The sequence below is a fragment of the Scyliorhinus torazame genome, chromosome 2 (assembly GCF_047496885.1).
Source record: "Scyliorhinus torazame isolate Kashiwa2021f chromosome 2, sScyTor2.1, whole genome shotgun sequence".
NCBI classification, from domain to species: domain Eukaryota; kingdom Metazoa; phylum Chordata; class Chondrichthyes; order Carcharhiniformes; family Scyliorhinidae; genus Scyliorhinus; species Scyliorhinus torazame.
This window is the reverse complement of record NC_092708.1, coordinates 221,213,845-221,233,508: the sequence shown is the minus strand read 5'-3', so window position 1 is coordinate 221,233,508 and position 19,664 is coordinate 221,213,845. Positions and strand designations below refer to the sequence as shown.

The following is a 19,664-nucleotide window of genomic DNA, read 5'->3' as shown; positions in this document are numbered from 1 at the left end:
TACAGGTCGGTGCTGAACCGGTCGATCTTATATGCAACAATGATTAAGTTTCTCCCGCCCCCTTGATAAGGGAGCTCATATTCCGCAAGGGACACAGGAAAGGCAATCACTCCCACCTCACAATTCCCGTGCAAGATTTTTAAAGGGGTTTCTGAACAATTGGCTGTGTCTTCAGCTGCTGCTGGACTGGATTTTCCTGCAGTTTAATCTGACTGTGCAGGGAGAAAAGTCTTTACTTTGGATCTTTAGACAGATCTCTCCTTCCAACATAAGATCAGATGTGGGCATATTCGCTGATGTTTGCACAACGTTCAGCACCATTCGCGACTCATCAGACACTGAAGCAGTCCACGTGCAAATGCAGCTGTCATAATATACACACAAGTATATGATGGTGCACAGACAGACATTGATTGACACAAAGGATGACCAATGAACATACAGAACACAGCAGCCAATTACCAGACAGGACACAGCCACTATAAAAACAGAGGGCACTAGTTTTCCCGCTCTCTTGGGATGCAGCCTCTGAGACAGTCAGAGCCCATGAGCAGCAGCTAGAACATACACCATGTGGTAGTAAGATAGTCTGGTCAGGTTAGCCTCAGGTCTCCAGTCAACTCAGCATAGTGTCAACCCACAGTTAAAGTATGTTTAATAGTTAAGAGTTTAATAAAATAGAGTTGCATTTCTTCAAGTGTTGAAAGCCTGTCTCTCTCTGCTACAGTAAACACAGTCCTCGCAGACCCAGCTTACCCAACACATCAGCAGCAAGATCTGGACAATATCCTGGCTTGGGCTGACAAGTGGCAAGTAATACTTGTGCCACACAAGTGCCAGGCAATGACCATCTCCAATAAGAGAACATCAAACAACCATTCCTTGTCATTCAATGGCATTACCATCACTGAATCCCCTCTATCAACATCCTGTGGGTTACCATTGACCAAAGCTTGTCCATAACCTACAAGGCACAAGTCAGGGGTGTGATGGAATTCCCCCACTTGCCTGGATGAGTGCAGCTGCAACAACACTCAGGAAGCTTGACAACCTCCAGGACAAAGCAGCCCGCTTGATTGGCACCCCTTCCACAAGCATTCCCTCCCTCCACCACTGTTGCACAGTAGCAGCAGTGTGTACCATCTACAAGATGCACTGCAGAACTAACCAAGGCTCCATAGTCAGCACTTTCCGAACCCACGACCACTACCAAGTAGAATGACAAGATCAGAAGATACATTGGAACATCCCCTCCTGGAGGTTCCCCTCCAAGTCACACACTATCCTGACTTGGAAATGTATCGCCGTTCCTTCAATGTCGCTGGGTCAAATTCCTGGAACTCACTCCCTAACAGCACTATGACTGTACCTACACCACATGGACTGCAGCAGTTCAAGAAGGCAGCTGACCACCCACCTTCTCAAGGGCAATGAGGAATGGGCAACAAATGCTGGCCCAGCCAACGAAGCCCACATCCCATAAAAAATGAATTTTTAAAAAACAGGTAAATGTTACAGCACAAAAGGAGGTTATTTGGCCTATCATCTCTGCATTAAGCAATTCACTAATGTGCCAATTTCCCGCCTTCTTCCTGTAACCCTACATTGTTTTCCTTTTTAGAAAATTGTTTAATTCCCTTTTGGATGCTTAAATTGAACGTGCCTCCATCTTAATCTCAGGCAGTGCAATTCAGAACTCACAAAACAATTTTCCCTTGTAGCTTTTGCTTCTTATAACAATTACTTTAAATCTGTGCCCTCTTGTTCTCGATCATTTCACAAATGGGAATAGTTTCTCCTCAACAAATTATGTCCAATCCCCTGATGATTTGAATGCCTCCATCAAATCTCTTTTCATCCTTTGTTTCTCTGAGAGGAAGTACTATTACTCCCCTCAAAATCCCACTTTCATCTTTTTCTCGAGCTACTGAAAATCTGACCTTTGCAACACAATAGTCACCTTATCTATGTGAACCACAACTCCTTTCACCCCTGCAGAATATTCTGCATTCTCTCTATGTTCCAACACACCATGCAGGATTCACAATGACAGTAACAAGATTTCTTGTTGGTCCCCTTAACTATGGAATCCCTAAATAGACCATAGAACATACAGTGCAGAAGGAGGCCATTCGGTCCATCGAGTCTGTACTGACCCACTTAAGCCCTCACTTCCACCCTATTCCCGTAACCTAATAATCCCTCCTAACCTTTTGTTTTGATCACTAAGGGCAATTTATCATGGCCAATCTACCTAACCTGCACGTCTTTGGACTGTTGGAGGAAACGCACGCAGACACGGGGAGAACGTGCAAACTCCGGACATACAGTGACCCAGCGAGGAATCGAACCCTGGCGCTGTGAAGCCACAGTGCTATTCACTAGTGCTACCGTACTGCCCCAAATAGCAACTGTATTTTTATGCTTTGCTGTTCCCTCTTGTATAGTCTCTTGCCCTTTGGCGCCAGGGTATCATCACTTCCAGCAGCTTTTAATACCGAGTACCTGTTTGGGAGAGTGGCACACACTGATGCTCAACCATGATCTAGATGTCCTTCAAGCTCGGAACCTCTGAGCTGGTGGCACATGTGGTCACCCAAGACACATGAAATGTCTTGAAGTTCCCACATAGTGCAGTAATCACAAGCAATAGGTTTCAGATGCCCATCCGTGAAGTAAAAAAACAACTCTGTTTGCAATAAGAACCATGTTTAAACTATTCATTTTAATGAATACCGTTCGACATGTTTGTTTTTGTTGCATTCTTTAGAAATTCCTGTTATAACATCCCTGTCTCAGTCATATTAACGGTTCCATTAATGAACTCAAATGTGACCAAACATTATCATAATGTACATTATTTTTTTTCACCTTCATATGTGCTTTGACCTTCTGCCAATGTTGAGAGGAAATTACTTGGAATCATTTTCCAACCCTCCACTTCCTCCTACGTAAAAAATAAAGAGATTTTGCAAAAGTCACGCGTGTTCAACAAGTCAAGGTTTGTTTTGTTTTTAAGATTTCCTCCCTTGGAATTCTAAATTAACCTGGGACTTTTTTTTGTTTTTAACAATAGTTCAACATAAAGTTGAAAAAGACGAAATCTTTATTGTCACAGGTAGGCTTACATTAACACTGCAATGAAGTTACTGTGAAAAGCCCCTAGTCACCACATTCCGGCGCCTGTTCAGGTACACAGAGCGAGAATTCAGAATGTCCAATTCACTCCAATTCGGAGTGTGCACCGACACATGAAAGTACCTGACGTACCTACCTAATAAATAGCTAGGGAGGACGGGACGGGACGGACATCCCAAAGTTCTATACAACTCCAACATGACCTATCTGCTTTTGTAATCTATGTCTCGATTGATAAAGGCAAGTGTCCCATATGCCTTTTTCACCACCCTGTCAACCTGCCCTCCCGCCTTCACAGATCTATGGACAAACACGCCAAGGTCCTTTTATTCCTCTGAACTTCCCAGTGTCATGCTGTTCATTGAATACTTCCTTGTAAAATTACTCCTTCCAAAGTGTATCACCTCGCATTTATCAGGGTTAAATTCCGCCTCTCACTTATCTGCACATTTGACCATCCCATTGATATCTTTCTGCAACCCAAGACATTCAACCTCACTATTAACCACCCAGCCAATCTTTGTGTCATCTGCATCCTACTCCCCACATAGTCATCTATGTTGTTTATATAAATGACAAATAATAGGGGATTCAGCACAGATCCCTGTGGTACACCACTGGATACTGGATTCCAGTCGCTAAAGCAGCCTTCTGTCATCACCCTCTGTCTCCTACAGCTAAGTCAATTTTAATCCACTATTAAATTGCCCTGTATCTCATGTTCATTTACCGTCTTTCTCAGTCTCCCATGTGGGACCTTCTCAAAGGCTTTGCTAAAATCCAGACGAACTGAATCAACTGCACTACCCTCATCTACACACCTGTCACCTCCTCAAAAAATGCAATCAAATTTGTTAGGCATGACCTGCTTCTGACAAAGCCATGCTGATTATTCCTGATCAAACCTTGGCTCTCCAAGTGGAAATAGATACAAGAAATCCAGGTACGACCTCCGCAAAGCCATCAGAGATGCCAAGAGAGAATATCAAACCAAGCTAGAGTCACAGACAGACTCTCGGCGGTTGTGGCAAGGACTAAACAACATAACGGGCTACAAAGCGAAGCCGAACAGTATCTCTGGCAGCAGCGCACCCCTCCCCGATGAACTCAATGCATTCTATGCTCGATTCGAGCAGGTAACCAACAATCCGCTGTCGAGTGCCCCAGCAGCCCATAGTTCACCCATATCCACCATCACAGCTTCCGAAGTCAGATTGGCCTTCCTGAAAGTGAACCCTCGGAAGGCAATGGGCCCGGACGGGATCCCTGGTCGTGCACTCAGAGCCTGCGCGGACCAGCTGGCAGAGGTATTCGCGGATATCTTTAACCTGTCCCTACTCTACTCCAAGGTCCCCACCTGCTTCAAGAAGACCACCATCATACCGGTACCAAAGAAGAACCAGGCAACGTGCCTCAATGACTACCGACCAGTGGCCCTGACTTCAGTTGTAATGAAGTGCTTCGAGAGGTTGATCATGAAGCGCATCACCTCCATACTCCCAGAACGCCTTGATCCACTGCAATTCGCATACAGCTGCAACCAGTCCACATCAGACACCATTTCCCTGGCCCTACACTCATCCCTAGAGCATCTCGAAAACAAGGACTCCTACATTAGACTCCTATTTATTGACTACAGCTCCGCCTTCAACACCATAATCCCAGCCAAGCTCATATCAAAGCTCCAAAACCTAGGACTTGGCTCCCCACTCTGCAACTGGGTCCTCGATTTTCTGACCAACAGACCACAATCAGTAAGAATGAACAACAACACCTCCTCCACAATAGTCCTCAACGCCGGCGCCCTGCAAGGCTGCATACTTAGCCCCCTACTCTACTCCCTGTACACACACGACTGCGTGGCAAAACTTGGTTCCAACTCCATCTACAAGTTTGCTGACGATACGACCATAGTGGGCCGGATCTCGAATAACGACGAGTATGAATACAGGAGGGAGATAGAGAATCTAGTGGAGTGGTGTAGTGACAACAATCTCTCCCTCAATGCCAGCAAAACTAAAGAGCTGGTAATTGACTTCAGGAAGCAAAGTACTGTACACACCCCTGTCAGCATCAACGGGGCCGAGGTGGAGATGGTTAGCAGTTTCAAATTCCTAGGGGTGCACATCTCCAAAAATCTGTCCTGGACAACCCACGTCGACGCTATCACCAAGAAAGCACAACAGCGCCTATACTTCCTCAGGAAACTAAGGAAATTCGGCATGTCCACGTTAACCCTTACCAACTTCTACAGATGCACCATAGAAAGCATCCTATCGGGCTGCATCACAGCCTGGTATGGCAACTGCTCGGCCCAGGACCGCAAGAAACTTCAGAGAGTCGTGAACACCGCCCAGTCCATCACACGAACCTGCCTCCCATCCATTGACTCCATCTACACCTCCCGCTGCCTGGAGAAAGCGGGCAGCATAATCAAAGATCCCTCCCACCCGGCTTACTCACTCTTCCAACTTCTTCCATCGGGCAGGAGATACAGAAGTCTGAGAACACGCACGAACAGACTCAAAAACAGCTTCTTCCCCACTGTCACCAGACTCCTAAATGACCCTTTTATTTATGGACTGACCTCATTTTTAAAAAAATATATATTTATTAAAGTTTTTTAACACAATTTTTCTCCCTTACAAACAATAACCCCCCCCCCCCCGTAACAAAATAACGAGAAATCGCACAGAGCAAGATATATACATGGCAAAATGATATGTTTACATCTTTGTATACTGGCTCTCTCCAGTGCGTGCCAGTTTTCCCAACCCTTCATGTTATCTCTTGCTCATCCACCCTCCCAGGCAGTCTCCCATTCCCCCCCCCCCCCCACCCCTCCCAGGACGTCCCCCGTCCCCCCGCGCCCCCAGGTTGCTGCTGCTGCTGCTGACCGACCTTCCTCTAACGCTCCGCGAGATAGTCTAGGAACGGTTGCCACCGCCTGTAGAACCCCTGCGCAGACCCTTTCAAGGCAAACGTAATCCTCTCCAGCTTTATGAACCCAGCCATGTTGTTTATCCAGGCCTCCACGGTAGGGGGCTTCGCCTCCTTCCAGATTAGCAAGATCCTTCGCCGGGCTACTAGGGACGCAAAGGCCAGAATGCCGGCCTCTTTCGCCTCCTGCATTCCCGGTTCGTCCACTACTCCAAATATTGCTAGCCCCCAGCTTGGCTTGACCCGGACTTCCACCACCTGAGATATTGCTCCCACCACTCCTCTCCAGAACCCCTCCAGTGCCGGGCATGACCAAAACATATGGACGTGGTTCGCCGGGCTCCCTGAGCACCTTCCACATCTGTCCTCTACCCCAAAGAACCTGCTCAACCTCGCCCCCGTCAAGTGAGATCTGTGAACCACCTTAAATTGTATCAGGCTGAGCCTGGCACACGAGGAGGAGGAATTAACCCTACCTAGGGCATCAGCCCACAGACCTTCCTCGATCTCCTCCCCCAGCTCCTCCTCCCATTTACCCTTCAACTCTTCTACCAGCGCTTCCCCCTCTTCTTTCATCTCCTGGTGTATTGCCGACACCTTGCCCTTCCCGACCCATACACCCGAGATCACCGTGTCTTGAATTTCTTGTGCCGGGAGCAACGGGAATTCCCTGACCTGTCGCCTCACAAAAGCCCTCACCTGCATATATCTAAAGGCATTTCCCGGGGGTAACTCAAACTTCTCCTCCAGTGCCCCTAGGCTCGCAAATGTCCCGTCAATGAACAGGTCCCCCATTCTCCTAATCCCCGCCCGATGCCAGCTCTGGAACTCCCCGTCCATCTTCACCGGGACAAACCGGTGGTTACCCCTGATCGGGGATCACACCGTTGCTCCCATTGCACAACTGTGCTGTCTCCACTGGCCCCAGATCCTTAGCGTTGCCGCCACCACCGGGCTCGTGGTATACTTTGACGGCGAGAGCGGCAGCGGTGCTGTCACCAACGCCCCCAGGCTCGTTCCTTTACAGGACGCCGTCTCCATCCTCTTCCATGCTGCCCCCTCTCCCTCCATAGCCCACTTGCGGATCATCGCCACATTTGCTGCCCAGTAGTAGCTCCCTAGGTTTGGCAGCGCCAACCTCCTCGGTCCGTACTGCGTTCCAGGAACCCTCTCCTTACCCTCGGGGTCTTATTCGCCCACACAAACCCCATAATACTCCTACCTACTCTCTTAAAAAAGGCCTTGGTGATCACGATGGGAAGGCACTGAAACAGAAACAGAAACCTCGCAAGGACCACCATTTTGACCGACTGCACTCTACCCGCCAGCGAGAGCGGTAACATGTCCCATCTTTTGAAGTCCTCCTTCATTTGCTCCACCAACCTCGTCAGATTCAGTTTATGTAGGGCTCCCCAACTCCTGGCGATCTGGATCCCCAGATACCGAAAACTCCCCTCCACCCTCCTCAGCGGTAGGTCCCCTATCCCTCTTTCTTGGTCCCCTGCCTGTAATACAAAGAGCTCACTCTTCCCTACATTGAGCTTATAACCCCTCGCTGCCATCCTCTTACGGAGCTGGTGTGCCAGCATCCGACTCGCCTTTTCCCCATACTCGTAGGTCGTCCCCTGCGCCTTCCTCCACAGTGTCTCTGCCTTCCCTGTGGTCAACAGATCAAACTCCGTCTGGAGCCGTCGTCTTTCCCCAAGTAATCTTTCCTCCGGGGCCTCTGCGTATCTTCTGTCCGCTCTCAAAATCTCCCCCACTAACCTCTCCCTTTCCATGCCCTCTATCTTCTCCCTGTAAGCCCTGATGGAGATTAGCTCTCCCCTGATCAACGCCTTCAGCGCCTCCCACACCACCCCCACCCGCACCTCCCCATTGTCGTTGGCCTCCAAGTACCTTTCGATACACCCCCTCAACTTCCCACACACCACCTCATCCGCCAGCAGTCCCACATCCAGCCGCCACAGCGGGCGTTGGTCCCTCTCCTCTCCCAGCTCCAGTTCCACCCAGTGCGGGGCGTGGTCCGAAACGGCTATGGCCGAATACTCCGTCCCCTCCACCTTCGGGATGAGCGCCCTGCCCAGAACAAAAAAATCTATCCGGGAGTAGGCTTTGTGCACATGGGAGAAAAAAGAAAATTCCCTGGCCTGCGGCCTTGCAAACCGCCATGGGTCCACCCCCCCCATCTAATCCATAAACCCCCTTAGCACCTTGGCCGCCGCCGGCCTCTTTCCAGTCCTTGATCTGGAGCGGTCCAGTGCTGGGTCCAACACTGTATTGAAGTCCCCTCCCATTATCAGGCCTCCTATCTCCAGGTCCGGAATGCGCCCCAACATGCGCTTCATGAATCCTGCATCATCCCAGTTCGGGGCGTATATGTTTACCAACATCACCCACGTCCCTTGCAACCTACCGCTCACCATCACATATCACCCTCCATTGTCCACTACGATATTCTTGGCCTTAAATGACACCCGCTTCCCCACCAATATTGCCACCCCTCTATTCTTCGCGTCCAGCCCCGAATGGAATACCTGTCCTACCCATCCCTTTCTTAACCTGACCTGGTCCACCACCTTCAGATGTGTCTCTTGGAGCATGACCACGTCTGCCTTCAGTCCCTTTAAGTGCGCGAACATTCGAGCCCTCTTCACCGGCCCATTCAGGCCCCTCACGTTCCACGTTATCAGCCGGATTGGAGGGGCTCTCACTCCTCTTCCCCCCCCCCCCCCCCCCCCACCCCCGCCATCTCCTTTTCTGGGCCAGTCCCGTGTCTGCGCCTCCCTCACCCTCCAGTCCCCCAGATGGGGGACCCCCATCCCGACCACCTCTTCTGTGTCCCATTCCCTTTCAGCCAGTGCAGCAGCAACCCTTCCCCCCCCACTCCCCGCTAGACCCCTGTCTAGCATTTCTGCTCCCCCCATGTCACTCCCGTAAGTCAGCTGACACCTGCTGACCCCGGCTTCCCCCGCCGTCCCATTGACCTCCCCGTGTGGGAGTCTCCCAATCAATATGTGTTCCTTCGTTCCCCTTCCAGCCTTTCTTCCCGCGCGCGGGAAAAACCCCGCGCATTCCAAAGCCCGCTCCGCCCCCTCTGGCGCAGCTCCTGTCGCGGCCTTGTCTCTCTCCCCCAGCCCATGTAACATTTCCTGCGCGTGACTGACCCCCTATATACACAACCATCACACATCAAACCTCAAACATCCCCCCCACCCTCACAAATCCTCAGTTAGAGTCCAACTTTTCGGTTTGTATGAAGGTCCATGCCTCTTCAGGCGTTTCGAAGTAATAGTGTTGGTCCTTGTATGTGACCCACAGTCGCGCTGGCTGCAGCATTCCGAATTTCACTCCTTTCCGGTGCAACACCGCTTTGGCCCGGTTGAAACCCGCTCTCCGCTTTGCAACCTCCGTGCTCCAGTCCGGGTATATTCGGATCTCTGCATTGTCCCACTTACTGCTCCGCTCCTTCTTGGCCCATCTCAGGACCCACTCTCTGTCCTTGAACCGGTAGAACCTCACCACCATCACCCTTGGCGGCTCATTTGCCTTGGGCTTCCTCGACAGCACCCGGTGTGCCCCGTCCAGCTCCAGCGACCTCGCAGGGACCTCCGCGCCCATCATCGCCCCGAGCATCGTGCTCGTGTATGCCCCGGCATCGGCCCCCTCCACTCCTTCAGGGAGACCAAGGATCCGCAGATTCTTTCTCCTCGACCTGTTCTCCAGGTCTTCGAGTCTTCCCGCCCACCTCTTGTGTAGCGCCTCGTGCTGCTCCACTCTCACCGCCAGGCCCAAGAGCCCGTCCTCATTCTCACTAACTCTTTTCTGTACCTCCTGGATCTTTACCTCGTGGGCCTTCTGGGTGATCCCTAGTCCTTCAATTGCCGAAAGCATAGGCGCCAGCATCTCCTTGCGCAGCTCCTCGAAGCAGCGCTTGATGAACTCCTGCAGCTCCGGCCTGCACACCGCTTTGTCCCCGGCCGCCGCCATTTTGTTTTTTTTCCCTCGCTTCTCCCACTGCTCCAATGCCGCTTTTTGGCCGTTGCACTTCTGGTTCGGTCCATAAAAGTTGGAGGGGGACCTCTCTCTTCCCTTCCCCACGGGTTGTCTTCGAAAAAATTCCATTGGGGCTCCTCTAGCGAGCCCGAAGGTCCGTAATAGCGGGAGCTGCCCGGAAGTCTGGACTGACCTCATTAACACTACACCCTGTATGCTTCATCCGTGCCAGTGCTTATGTAGTTACATTGTATATGTTATGTTGCCCTATTATGTATTTTCTTTTCTTCCCTTTTCTTCTCATGTACTTAATGATCTGTTGAGCTGCTCGCAGAAAAATACTTTTCACTGTACCTCGGTACACGTGACAATAAACAAATCCAATCCAATCCAATCCTTCAGAATTTTCTCCAATAGTTTCCATACCACTGATGTGAGACTCACTGGTCCTAGTTCCCTGGCTTACCTCTACAACCTTTCTTACATAGTGGAACCACATTAGCTGTTCTCCAGTCCTCTGGCATCTCCCACATGGCAAGAGAGGAATAAAAAATTTGGGTCAGAGCCCCGGCAATCTCGTCCCTCACCTCCCACAGCATCATGGGGCACAATTCATCCGGACCTGGAAATTTGTCCCCTTTTAAACCTGCCAACACCTCCAATACTTTGTCACTCTCTATGCCAATTTGCTCAAGAACCTCACAGTCGCTCTCTCTGAGTTCTATACGTACCTCCTCATTCTCTTGGGTGAAGACAGGTGTGAAGTATTCATTCAACACACTACCAATGTTCTCTGGCTCCACCCACAGATTTCCCCTTGGTCCTTAATGGGCCCTACTCTTTCCCTGGTTATCCTCTTTGTGTGTGTGTGTGTGTGTGTGTGTGTGAGAGAGAGTGTGTGTGTGTGAAGGTAGGGCAGTGTGCGTGGAGTCGGGGCAGTGTGTGCATGTGGAGGTGGGGAAGTACGTGTGTGTGTTTGTAGTATGGGCTGTGTGAGTGAGTGAGTGAGTGAGAGAGAGAGAGAGAGACCTGTGTGTGTATATGTATGTGTGTGCACGTGCAGAGCGAGTCGTGTGCGTGTAGAGGCAGCGGCAGTGTGTGCGTTTGCATGTGTGTGCAGAAGGGGGGCACTGCATTTGTGGAGGAGGGGGGCAATATCTGTGTGTGGAGGGGGGGTTGGGGGCAATGTGTGTATATGTCTGTGGGGTTGCGGGCCAATGTGTGTGTAACACACTCCCTCCACCATTGATGTACAGTAGCAGCAGTGTATACTATCTTTACAATGCACTGCAGCAATTCTCCAAGGCTCTTTAAACAGCACTTTTCAGACCCACAACCTCTATCACCTAGAAGGACAAGGGCAGCCGATGTATGGGAACACGGACACCTGCAAATTCCCCTCCAAGTGTCGTGCATCATCCTGACCTGCAAGTATATTGCCATTCGTTCACAATCAAAATTCTGGAACTGTCTTCCAAACATCACTGTGGTATTCTTATAACACATGGACTGCAAAAGTTCAAGAAGGCAGCTCACCATCACCACCTCAAGGGCAATTAGGGATAAGTAATAAACGCTGGCCTAGCATTTGATGCCTAGTCCTATAAACAAATTAAAATAAGAGTTTAAGACAAAACCTAACATTTGCAACCATACCTCTTTATTTGCTTTCCCCTTCTTCTTCTTCTTTTTCTTCTTCTCATTTTTGCTCTTTTTCTCTTTCTTTGTCTTTTTCCTTTCTTGTTGTGCAGCAAGTTCTTGAAGTACCTGAGGAGGGTGGATAAGCTATTAATATACTGACAGCCCGGTCTTTAAAGAAAAATCTCAAAAGTGAGCATTCTGGCTTCCATTCGGCACAATTTGAAAGCATGGAGTCATACTAACTAGATGTGTATGGTTAGGTAAAACCTTCCATTCAAATGAGAGGTGATACACTTTGGAAGGAGTAATTTTACAAGGAATTATTCAATGAACAGCATGACACTGGGAGTTCAGAGGAATAAAAGGACCTTGGCGTGTTTGTCCATAGATCTGTGAAGGCGGGAGGGCAGGTTGACAGGGTGGTGAAAAAGGCATATGGGACACTTGCCTTTATCAATCGAGATATAGATTACAAAAGCAGGTAGGTCATGTTGGAGTTGTATAGAACTTTGGTGAGACCACAACAATATTATGGGGTTTTTGTTTGTCTGTTCAGTTATATCCCAAAAGATATTGCTACAAATAAGAAGTTCATAACATTGCTTTGTTTTGGGACTATCCCTTTAATTCCAGGAAAACTGGAGGACTGAAAGGAGGCCCAGGGTGACTTATTGGGACGAAGGTGTCATTGCATCTGGTCTAATGATGCTACCTGCCACAGCATTGCTTCTGGTATGTCTTACTTCCTCGGTCATCAAGGATCGGCCCCCAACTGTGGTTGACAACTTTAACCATGTCCATTTCCCGCATTTCTGTTCTTAATCATTTCCCTCCCTCCCAGAATTGGTTTCCCCTTGTCCTCATATGCTCCCCCACCAGCCTCCACATTCAAAGAATCATCCTGTCACTTCTGTCACCTCCAACATGATGCCACCACCAAACACATCTCCCTCTCTCCTCCATGGTCAGCATTCCAAAGCAACTCCCCTCCCTCCAGTAGCACCTGCCATTTTACCTCCATCTCTTCTTATCATCCAAGGTCCAAACATTCTTTGCACTTGTATCTATTTTAGAAAGTATACTGTCTTCACTGTTCACACTGCAATCTCCTCTACATTGGGGAGACCAACTGCTCTGTGGAACATCTCCACTCAGACGGCACCCATGACCCGGAGTTTCCTGTTGCTTGCTATTTCAATTCACCATGCTCTGACACTCACATTTCTGTCCCTAGCCTGCTCCAGTTTTCCAGGTAAGCTCAAAGCAAGCTCAAGGAACAGCACCACAACTGGTTAGGCACTGTAACAGCCCCCTGGACTCAACATTAAATTCAACTATTTCAGACCATGAACTCTGACCCCATTTTGATTTTTTTTTGCCATGAAGCAGTTTGAATCTTGTTTTTCCTGATTTTGCATTTAGACAGAACTGTTCATTATTCTGCCATTCACACTCACTCTGGAAAATGTTTGCTTTCTCATGACAACTCCCTTTACCTTTTGATTCATTACATCTTTGTCATTTAATCTTTCCCATCCACTACTTTATTCCTGACTTTCCCTTTAAGTTTTCCTGTCCCCCAACCCCTCTTTCAACAGCATAAAACCCATCACATTTTTATCAGCCTTCAGTTCTGAAGAGTCATATATGTCTTGAAATGTTGACTATTTCCCCATCCACACATGCTATGAGACCCACTGAGTACTTCCAACAATTTCTGTTTCTATTTTAAACATTAAACTGCCTGCTTAAGTTTGGAATTATGGATCTAGACAACAGCTAATTAGCTTTTCTACCACAATACATGTTGCCATAGATATGGGCTTTGGGAAAGGAAAAGTCAATATGACGGCATTAGTATATTGGTTGCGGGTTTTCCAAATCATCCCTGAACTTTACAGGCATAAGTCAGTCTGTAGCCTCCTGAGAAACAGAGATCAGGAAATAGAGAGTCAGTCCAGCATCTGAAGCTGAGGAAACGCTGACACTGTTGCTCGCCACACATAATGTGAGTGGAAATTCTCACTCAAATTGAAGAGACTGAGTTTGTAAGGATTCAAAGGAAAGCAGAAGATTTGTCTAGTTTGGGCTGGAGGGAAGGAATCCTCAGTGTAAATCAATTCTGGGATTAGAAGTTACTCAACTGGTAAAGGAAAAAGGAAGCAAGCCACCAGGAACCGAGAATAACTTTGGACTAGTTCCAGAATAAAATGTCCACTTCAGGGACAGTGCACAGTCTAATTGTTGTGTGGCATTTTCAGTCGTATTGTAAGGGTCCTTCCTGTTTATTCCCTTATTTCCCCTTTCTTTAATTTTGCCATTACATTTTTGATCCATGGATGATTCATGGACATGTGTCTTTAAGGCAGTCTGTACCTTCACTTCAAGCAGAAGATCGCTTCTTGGCCTTTCGGCTAAGATCAGCGTGAGGTCAGGTGTAATGCCTGTATCTGAAATGTCTCTCTTGTGGGGACCATGAACTGGATTCAATTTGAGTTGGTTTTTGGATCAGGCGTTTGCCCCTGTCCACACTCTGAGCTCTGGCTTTGTAATTCTGATAAAGTTTTTAAAAATTAATTCAAGCAGATGGAAGCAGTGGCCTGTACCTTTAATTTAAGCAGAAGCCTGTGCTGGTTTGAACTGAAGTGTAGACTGACAGCAGGACTAACAGCAATTGGCTGGGTCTCTGTTTGATTGATTTGGCTGATGGCCAATGAGCTGGCCCAAAAGGATCCCACAGTAATGTCTTCAGAGCCACATCTGTTCAGCTTGATTTCAGTTTGATTCCTGGCAGTTCAAAGAGAAGACCCACTCTCTCTTCCTCTCCGTTTTTCTTCAGAGAAACTGTGTTTCTGAACTGGCAGGAAGCTCGTGAATCTGTTTACAGGCAAACCATTACAACTGTGTGTGTGTATATGTGGGTGGAAGGCAGGGAGGCAGTTAAAGTGAGAGTCAGGGATTAGATGTTAACCAGTTGTATTTACTGCATTTTTCCATGATGGTTCTTGATATATGTAAACAGTAATTGTGTTTACATTTACAAACCTGATGACTGTAATTATTGGGCAGCCGAGGGTTTTTATAAAAAATATTGATTAATTCACTTGTGTTGTGACTCTGAGACGAGTGGGGCTGAAAATTAACACACACTTGCCCAGGGTGTCATAACAGTATTAAGAGTTGTCTGAGGAACATATTTTCTGTAGTTTAGAGTGTAAGTTGCTTACTGAGTAATATTTAGATAATGCTGCTTTTACTTTGTTTGTTACGGTAAAAGTCCTGAAACTTGAAATCTTGCAGCGTGATCCTTTCAATCAGTCACTGGAAACTCACATACCTTTGTAAAAGTTTTTGGTTTCTATGGGGATAAGAACAAATATATCCATCATGCATATCGTTGATCCCATGCAAAATAAATCAGCCATATTCTGTGATATAGCAAACTTTTGAGTTATTTGTACATTTGATCATTGCTGATGTTTTGCATCATGTGGTCATCAAAGCGGCTAGACGGACATGATGTAACGCAGTCACTGAATCATGTCCAATAGCTTTAGCATCAGTAGGACCCATGTTAAAGTATAATGACGATGACGTGGCATTGCAACCGCTCTTCATATAAAGGTAATGTGTCACCTGTTCACAATGGAATGAAACTAAGGGTCCAGGGAACAAAGGGTGTAGATTTGACTTTCGTCTATGATTCTAGTTACAAAGATGGTGCGATATCGGATGGCCTGCACCCTAAACCAATGGAAAAGGCAAATTTGGACTATTTCCAAATACGAGATTCCAGAATAATGAGATGTGGGTATATAGATTGGAAAATCAGCCTTTGTTGGCACAATTTTGCTATGACTTCTGTGGTATGAATAATTCTTCCATGACACAGTTTAACAGCACTTCAGAGACAGAAGAGGGCATTGCCTGTGCCAAAAACACTCAAGGAATTCTCGGAACTTGAGGGATGAGAGACTTCCATGGTGTCTTCATTGTGTTTTGTTAAGTATATGTAAAATCTTGCTTAATAGATTCACCAATACTAGTTATTTATATCTTGTTAAGTCAGGCACAACCGAAGACCCTAATATTAGAATTAAAAATTTTAACTAGAAGGGCTTTATGTCTCAAAATATCAGGGACTGATAACTTTTTAAAAAAAGAAATCTGAAAATCCAGTTGTTAGCTGAACGAATGACACAGCAAGTTATCACCTTTAAAGACATTTACTGTAACAACTGAACTAAAAGCACTATTGCCTAAATACCTTTTGAGGCTACTTCTACTTTAAACTACCAAACAGAACTTTCCCCTTTTATGTTTAACCCAACCAGAAATCCCATTTCACAGGTCTGCTTTACACTGTCCCTTAAGTATTCATTCGGTTTTCCCAATCCATTCCAAAGGGATTCTTAGCTCACAAGGTTTTACTTCCATTCTGCTTCTTTCTCAGCCTGGTAACTTTTAATCCCAGAACTGTCTTTCATGGTGAAGGTCTTTCATGTTGATTCTCCCCTTAGCTTAAGCCAGGCAAATCTTCATGAAATTGTTCTTTTCAGTCCAATCCCACCCACATTCCTACACGGTGAATCACAGAGCTGCTCTCTCTCTCCCAGATCCATGAAGGCTAACTTGTCTGTGAGTTTCCATGTTACCTTAGCAACCCTTCCCTCTTATAACCCATCTCTATTGTAACTTGATCATTGGGCCTTGTCTGAATGTTAATATACTGATTAGTTATTCTTGAGACCCCAACTCTCTTTCATCTTGGAAGTAAATGGGAAGTCTAAAGTAAAACCAGAGCAAATAGCTTAATGTTTCTTTACATTAGGACAAGTAGACAAACCTACTGGAATTCTTCGAGGTTGGAACTAGTAGAGCTTACGAGTGGGAGCCAGTGGATGTGGCATAATTGGACTTTCAGAAGGCTTTTGACAAAGTCTCACATAAGACATTAGTGCGTAAAATTAAAGCGCATGGGATTAGGGGCAGTGTGTTGAGATGGATAGATAACTGGTTGGCAGACAGGAATTAACTGGGCTTTTTCAAATTAGCAGGCTGTGACCAGAGGGGTACCACAAGGATCGGTGCTGGACCCCAGTTATTCACAATATATATTAATGATTTAGACAAAGGAACAAAATGTAATATTTCCAAATTTGCAGATGACATCAAGTTGGGTGGGAAGGTGAGCTGTGAGGAGGATGCAGAGATCCTTCAGTGAGATTTGGACAAGTTGAGTGAGTGGGCAAATGAATGGGAGATGAAATATAGAGTGGAATTGAATGGAAAAATGTCTAAATTAATTTGTAGCGGATTTAGCAGGGAGTTTCCCGCCCGTCGGCTCTGCCAGCGAGTTCCCCACTGCTATCAAACGACACATAGTAACTTTTTGGGGCCCTGGGAATTTCTCACTGGTTTTGTCCACACTTGGAATTTTTTTCAGCACAGGGCAACTGAATTCAGAGAGCAGGCCACCATTTTGAAAGGGTGCCCCGATCTCCAAGTGAATTTGTGAGACCCCCCACACCACCACCCATGGGCACTACCCCACCCCAAGTGAGCACACGCCGCTATGGGATCCATGTGGAGCCCCTCTTCAGGCCCCCAACCCCCCCCCGTCCAGGACCCCCACCCATCACCCCCCCCAAAGATCCCTACTTACCTGCCCTGCACACACCCCCACCCTTCAAATCCCCCCCATCCTCTTTTCATGGGCACGGCCCCCCGCAGGCCCCGACCCTTGGCAGTGCCACCCTGGAACCCAGGCACCCTTGCACTACCACCCTGCAGTGCACCTGTCAGCTTGGCAGTGCCACCCAGGCACCTTAACAGTGCCAGAGTGGCAGTGCTAAGGTGCATGCTGGGCAGTGCCAAAGTGCCCGCGTTCCAGGGAGAGGGCCAGGAGGCCATCTTGCACTATCCCTGCCCATATAGGGGCTACTGATGGCCTGGGAGACCCTCTTGCTGCCATTCAGCCTGGTCCATGTTTGTGTGGATCAGTACTGAATGGTGCCCGGCTGCAGACTTGCTGGGGAGGCTGGTAGATTCCGGGAGGCCGGTAGATCCCGGTTAAGCCTGTCGAAGTAAGTTTAAACAATACTTAGGCGCCCGCCGTATGATCAAGCCCCTTTTGGGCGAGATTCTGATTCTGACCCCACACGGGACTTGGGTATATCCTGCGAGGTGTGAAGGCTGCTAGGAAGTCTCGCCCGGGAGGTACTGGTCAGATTGCACTATCGCTCGAGCGCAACGCGGCTGGTAGATCGTGCCCATAATTTGGAGAAATGTGAGGTTATCCACTTTGGTAGCAAAAACAAAATGGCACACTATTATCTGAATGAACAAAGAACAAAGAAAAGTACAGCACAGGAACAGGCCCTTCGGCCCTCCAAGCCCGTGCCGACCATGCTGCCGGTCTAAACTAAAATCTTCTATACTTCCTGGTCCGTATCCCTCTATTCCCATCCTATTCATGTATTTGTCAAGATGCCCCTTAAATGTCACTATCGTCCCTGCTTCCACCACCTCCTCCAGTAGCGAGTTCCAGACACCCACTACCCTCTGTGTAAAAAACATGCCTAGTACATCTACTCTAAACCTTGCCCCTCGCACCTTAAACCTATGCCCCCTAGTAATTGACCCCTCTGCCCTGGGGAAAAGCGTCTGACGATCCACTCTGTCTATGCCCCTCATAATTTTGTAGACCTCTATCAGGTCTCCCCTCAACCTCCGTCGTTCCAGTGAGAACAAACAGGGTTTATTCAACCGCTCCTCATAGCTAATGCCCTCCATACCAGGCAACATCCTGGTAAATCTCTTCTGCACCCTCTCTAAAGCCTCCACATCCTTCTGGTAGTATGGCGACCAGAATTGAATACTATTATGTCAGAAATTAGGAGAGGGGAGTGTGCAACGAGACCTCGGTGTATTTGTACACTAGTCACTGAAGGTAAGCATATAGGTACAGCAGGCAGTAAAGAAGGCAAATGGTATTCTGGCCTTCATTGCAAGTACAGGAGCAGGGATGTCTTGCTGCAATTATGCAGTCATGATGTGGAGTTGCCAACGTTGGACTGGGGTGGGCACAGTAAGAAGTCTTACAACACCAGGTTAAAGTTCAACAGGTTTGTTTCGAATCACTAGCTTTCATAGCGCAGCTCCTTCCTCAGGTGAATGAAGAGGTGGGTTGAAAATGAAAATGAATGAAAATCGCTTATTGTCACAAGTAGGCTTCAAATGAAGTTACTGTGAAAAGCCCCTAGTCGCCACATTCCGGCGCCTGTTCAGGGAGGCTGATATGTTCCACAAACATATATATAGACAAATTCAAAGATGCAAGATGATACTTCGAATGAGAGTCCTTTCAAGTAATTAAGTCTTTACAGGTCCAGACGGTGCGACTGGAGAGAGGGATAATCAGCAGAAACTGATAGCCAAGTTCCACATGCACGAGTACGGCCTCAACCGGGACCTTGGATTCATGTTGCATTACATTCACCCCCCACCATCTGGCCTGGGCTTGCGAAATCCTACCAACTTACCTGGCTTGAGACAATTCACACCTCTTTAACCTGTGATTATCCCTGTCTCCAGTCGCACCGCCTGGACCTATAAAGACTTAATTACCTGAAAATCACTTCTTCATTCACCTGAGGAAAGAGCTGCGCTCCGAAAGCTAGTGATTCGAAACAAACCCGTTGGACTTTAACCTGGTGTTGTAAGACTTCTTACTGTGCAATTATAAAGGGCATTGGTGAGGCCATACCTGGAATATTGTGTGCAGTTTTGGTCCCTTTATCTAATGAAGGGTGTTCTTGCTCTATAGGGAGTGCACCAAAGGTTTACCAGACTGATTCCAGGGATGGCAGGACTGATGTAGGAGGGGAGACAGTTAGGATTGTATTTTCTGGAGTTCAGAAGAATGAGGGCGGGGGATCACATAGAAA

At 47.7% G+C, this 19,664-nt stretch overlaps 1 protein-coding gene across 2 annotated transcripts in view; it reads right to left on the bottom strand.

The window, feature by feature from the left end:
* LOC140396113 (dynein regulatory complex protein 11-like) overlaps window positions 1-19,664 on the bottom strand; it is a 291,112-nt gene that overhangs the window by 203,519 nt on the left and 67,929 nt on the right. For both annotated transcript variants that reach the window (XM_072484239.1, XM_072484248.1), the window contains exons 8-9: window positions 11,731-11,841; window positions 2,872-2,947 (exon numbers count right to left, since the gene is read on the bottom strand). In XM_072484239.1, coding sequence (XP_072340340.1) covers window positions 2,872-2,947; window positions 11,731-11,841 — 187 coding nt within the window. The remainder of the gene's footprint in view (window positions 1-2,871; window positions 2,948-11,730; window positions 11,842-19,664) is intronic.